The sequence below is a fragment of the Triticum dicoccoides genome, chromosome 4B (assembly GCF_002162155.2).
Source record: "Triticum dicoccoides isolate Atlit2015 ecotype Zavitan chromosome 4B, WEW_v2.0, whole genome shotgun sequence".
In the NCBI taxonomy this organism is placed as follows: domain Eukaryota; kingdom Viridiplantae; phylum Streptophyta; class Magnoliopsida; order Poales; family Poaceae; genus Triticum; species Triticum dicoccoides.
In genome coordinates, this window is record NC_041387.1 from 634,289,871 (window position 1) to 634,295,316 (window position 5,446).

The 5,446-nt window shown below is 34.4% G+C and overlaps 1 protein-coding gene across 1 annotated transcript; it reads left to right on the top strand.

Moving 5' to 3' along the window:
- Positions 1 to 526: 526 nt before the first annotated feature.
- LOC119294104 lies at positions 527 to 4,185 on the top strand. Its single transcript, XM_037572366.1, has 6 exons — positions 527 to 625; positions 1,143 to 1,268; positions 2,314 to 2,493; positions 3,218 to 3,271; positions 3,390 to 3,542; positions 3,723 to 4,185. The coding sequence occupies exons 1-6, from the start codon at positions 527 to 529 to the stop codon at positions 4,083 to 4,085; spliced, it is 975 nt and encodes a 324-aa protein (XP_037428263.1). The 3' UTR covers positions 4,086 to 4,185.
- The last annotated feature ends 1,261 nt before the right edge of the window (positions 4,186 to 5,446 follow it).

A 5,446-nucleotide genomic window follows, 5' to 3' on the forward strand; every position in this document is an offset into this window, starting at 1 on the left:
AAAAGCAAAAACAATTAGGGTTGCAATTGTGATATATTGTCAAAAGCTAAGAGTGGCAAAAGTGAAATGATTTCTTTTTCTGCTTTTGCCACGAAATGACAATTGTGATACATTGTCGAAACCTAAGAGTGGCAAGAATGAAATATCAAATTTTAGAGTGACATAAGGAAACAGTCAAAATCTAGAGTGGCAAAAACAAAATTTTCCCTATTTATTTCTATAAGATGTAAATCTTTCTCTAGTATGTGTCAGGCTAAACCATACAAAATTAATAGAATATTGCACAAATATTTATTTAATGCGCACACAATATTGCGCAAATATTTCTCTAGTATTGTAATTAATGTCATATATTTTGTGTGTATTAAATAAATATGCAATATTTTGTGTGCATTGAATAAAGATTTGCACATTACTCAGTTAATTTTGTATGGTTTAGCTTGACACGTACTAGAAAGACAAACATATATGGTCTATAAATAGTTCTGGTTGCCCATAGTGATCTTCATCTATTACATATCAAAATATGTATAGGCTTAATCTACTTCGACGAGCAATTGCCTTATGTTTCTTTTATCATGCTTTTCAAGCTAGAGGTGTTCGGTTCTTCCCTACCATTGAAGAGGTAATCTTACTATATATTGTGATAGTACAATAGTGTATATAAATATTAAACGTGAGTGAGATAGATTAATGGGTTATTTTCCCCAACCATACTTTTTTGAGGAATTCCCCAGCATTCTTGGTCTTTTGATGTATTTAGTTATTTTTCATTTCAAAAGACATCATGGTTCAGAATAACCATGCATAACAAGATGGACCTATAAGTTAAGAATACTAAACAATTACATGATAGGACAACCACCAATACATATATATGTTGGAAGGATTAGAGACATCACCGGATAGTACATACACTCCTCCTATAATAGTTGGATGCCAACAAAATCATGGGAGTGAAATGAGAAACAAACTATGTTAGAGTATAATTTCAAAGTGTTTAGCATATCTATTCATCTACTATTGCTATGACTACAATGTTTAGCTATGAAATAAACATTAACTTTAGTTTATTGATTCTACAAAAGATACTTCGTATAAATTTTTCCCTTCTTAACATACATTTACATTTTTACTTGAAGGAAAATAATTCATTGTCCAAAGATTTTGTCCATGGTCCAGCCAAACAAATTCTCAAAAGTTTGAAGTCAAACTCCACTGAAGCACTAACTTCAGGGCAAGGTTCTAGTTCATGGGATGATCCCTATGTGGGTTACACTTTCTTATCTTCAATCAGTTTACTTAAGTATTTTACCCAAGATTATCAAATAGTACACTTTTTAAGTGCAATGACACAATATATTGTAATTTAAATCTGGAATAAGCAACATGGCATGTCATTTTCAGTAATATAAGATTTATTATGGAATTCGGTTGTTGGAAAGCATACTTACATGTATGTAGTCACATATAACTTCGTATGATGTTGCATTGTAGCTATTTTGACATGTTCACAAATATGAATGTGAGATGATATAAATAACTACAACACTAATTGCTGACCTATTAGGTTTTGGTAAATGTCATGATATTATGTCGATAGGCACAATTATGAGTATTCATATGTACTAGGTAATCATTTATTTTAGGATTCACCGAATAATATGTTCGTAATATGATGCTAATCTACCTGCCATCAAAGTGAGATAAATGCTACTTTAGTCCGAGTTAGCCATCATAGCTATCCTATTTGTCTTTACCAATTTAATAAAGTAAGGAAATATTTCCGCTGCATGAATCTATTTTTGTACTTATTTTTATCAACACACGAAGTGAAATATTTCCCCAATGCATATTGGTAGTAATGTTTTATATAGAAATCATGTTATTTTGGAAAACTAGCAGAATGATCTGAACATTAGCATGGATGGATTTTGTTAGTTCCTTTCTTTCAATTTGTACAATATATTTATTATGCTAACTTTGAGATATGTAGTGAAATTTATGCACTTTTTAAACTATAAAATATTGGAAGCAAAAATACACCTTGTTAACAGTTTGATGAGATTGTTTTTGACTATTTAGTACCCCAACAATTGTTAGTTGATCATTTCCCCATGAAAATTGATTGTTCTTTATGTTCGTTGCACAATATTATGTTAACTTCAAGGTATTTTTTGAGATTTATATACATTTTAAACCATAACTATTTTGAAGAAAATACTCCCAGTGAAAATTTGATGCCATTGCTTTTGGCTAGTAATTTCCCATGGAAATTGTTAGTTACGTCACTTGATTGCTTCCATCTTGCAGTTTGTGGCACACCTAACACATTCTGGAGGTCCTAATGACAACTACTATGGCTTACATGCCACCATGGATGTGTATGGACACGAACTAAAACATGGCCAATGGAGTTCGACTACTTTTTGGATTAATCATGCAGGACATGGTAATAAATCAAGCTATAATGCGATTCAAGTTGGCTGGCATGTAAGCATTATTTTTCTTCCCATGCACATAGCCTCTCAATTTAAATAATAAATTGGTCATTAGTTTATTGCTTCAACTATGATATTATAATATTCAAGTAACATAAATATATCTTGTCGACTTGCCAAAATTCCTAAACATCCTTGGGATCAAATTAAATGCGCATCACAAAAAAATACTTAATCATATTTATTTGTGGGCTAAGACTATGCCCCTTGAAAACTAGGAAACTCTTGCCATTTTTCTCTGAAGTGTTATATAACAGTTAAAAAAAGTTGGCCATGTGAAAAGTTACCAGAAACTCCAAACTATTTTGGCTCAAGTGAGCTCATTTCTTTCTTCTCCAAATTCGTATTTTAAGTATAAAATTCTTCAATTTATGACCACATGTATGTGTAGATGTTAACCTTCTGCCAAATTTCATCAACAAAGCATTTCATCCATATGTTTGTCCTTTGTGTGTAGCTCATAAACAACAAGTTTATGGACAAAATTTTACAGATACTCTAGGCACATTTACATGTGGAACTATTTCTAAATTTTATGAAAATTTAAATATGAATTTTAAATTTTGTAAATTGTGGGATCACAACACTCAAAAACCATCGCTTGCCATCATGTAAATGGCAAACCAATTCATTTGTTTTCCATTTATTGGAAACTCCCCTTCTTGACCTTTAAGTGTGAGGTAATGTTTATCTTATGTGTACCCTTTGTTGAACAGATTAATCCAGATCGCTATGGCGACTCACATCCTCACTTCTACACCCGTTGGACGGTATTGTGATAATTATGCTTTGAAAATTACTCTTTCCCACAGTAAAAGTGATCTTACTCTGATAAGAAACATACATAGGAAGTTTCTAACCCACACACAAAAACAATGTATGCAACAGAGAGATAATTATGATGCAACCGGCTGCTACAACATGGACTGCCCTGGTTACATACGGGTAGATGGCGCTGTTATAGCTCCTGGTGATGCTATACATCCAGTTTCTAATGTCCCTGATGGACCTAGACAAAGTATCACTCTAAGGGTGCTAAAGGTATGTTTTCATCCTTTTTGTATGCATTTCATAGCCATGTTATTCCGCTTATGAAAATCTGACTACGTGGTCGATAAAGGTGTATAATTTTTTACAACCTAATAATTGGTGGATCATAACATATGTCAAAGGTATAAATTAAATGTGAAGGGCTTTAGTCTAAATCTTAATCAATTTCAGGACAAAGAAAGTGGAGATTGGTGGGTGTATTACGGCTTCAATAAAATCCCGACAGGCGTGGGATACTTCCCAAGGTCGTTGTTCAGCTACTTAGCAGAAAAGGCGGACGGAATGCAATTTGGTGCATTTGTTAAATCTAAAAAAGCACTTCCAACTCCTCCAATGGGCAGTGGTGCCCTCCCAAATGGTGGTAAGGGTCGCGCCGCATCATTCACAGACATTAGATTCATTGACCAGGATGGAAATAGTAGACCAATCAAGGAAGACCTACCCATGTTTGTTACTGATAAAAAATGCCACTCTATCACCCATATTGATCATGCTGTATGCTTTTATGGTGGTCCTGGAGGTTGTATGAGATAAGATGTGATACTTTGAGATTGGTATCACCTAGTGTTTGTTGTCAAATAAAATGGCATGGATGACAAAAATTATGAAGAGAGTATTCGCTTGTTTACCTAAAGCTACACTATGAAAACCTTTGCTTCCAACAAACATGCATCCCTCGTACTTAAATTGACCTAACCATCAAAGGAGTTATATGGAATAGTTGTATGCTTAGATGTGAGGCAACATAATAATTTTGTTGGTCTGATGTTCTCTTGTTGGTCTGATGTTCTCTTGTGGGATGGTAACCAGAAGGTATATGCACCCCAGGAATGCAATCAGCCTCTCTTTTGTAAAATAAACTCTTTTCTCCTGAAATGAATTGGCAGTACACTCGCTATATTTTATAAAAAATTACTTTTCATGCCACGAAGCAACACCTGTCAGTGCGAGGTGGTAAAATTAAGAAACTTGGCAATGATGGTAGCAAAAGGAGGGCCTACAACACATCAAGTTTTCTATCTCTGCAGCTGGCAACCATGTCAGCACACCATTGCTGAAGTTCTCAAAAATGCTCGTTGGATCCATGGCATGAGAAGCCCCTCAACATTAAAAAATTATTCAGTTCCTTGACCTTTAGGAGGTTATTCAAAAGATTCTGCTTGATCCTAATTCCAGTAATACATGGTCGTGGTCCTAGGATTCCTCTCGGAGTTTCTATACCATATTAATCGGTATATAGGTCATTTTTTGCGAACTCAACACTAACTCTCTTTCATTATTCGCAAAAAAACTCTCTTTGTCATTGATGCACACGCCATCCATGCACTGAAAATTTCAGATGCCATCTTTGTGTCACGCCACGAAGCTGTTGGCACATGTTTGTTTTCTACGGAGTACATGCCAGTTCAATTATTACTCCATTGTCATCACCATCAAATGAGTCCAAATAGCTATGGGCATATGTATCACTGCCATTGTCATCACCATCTATGGCAGAAAGCGACTGAACTTGTCTCACCCAGATTTCCTGACATTTCTCTTTAGTTTGTTGGTGAAGCTGCTGAAAAGACATCCATTGTCCATGTGAAAACTTACTTAATGGAATTTCACCAACCGTAATTCCTGATGTTGCTTACTCACTTGAAAGCTTCCTCACCACGCAATACGATGCCACCTTCCTAATTTATCAGTTTGCTCGTCTGGAACACCGAATTTAGGAAGCAAGTATTTACAAAAAAAATTATCAATGCAAGCATTAGTGAACAGTGTGAAAAGATGGGAAAAGGCATGGCATATATATATATATATATATATATATATATATATATATATATATATATATATATATATATATGCCAAGGACGCCACCTCCATCAATGCATCGACAAAGAAAC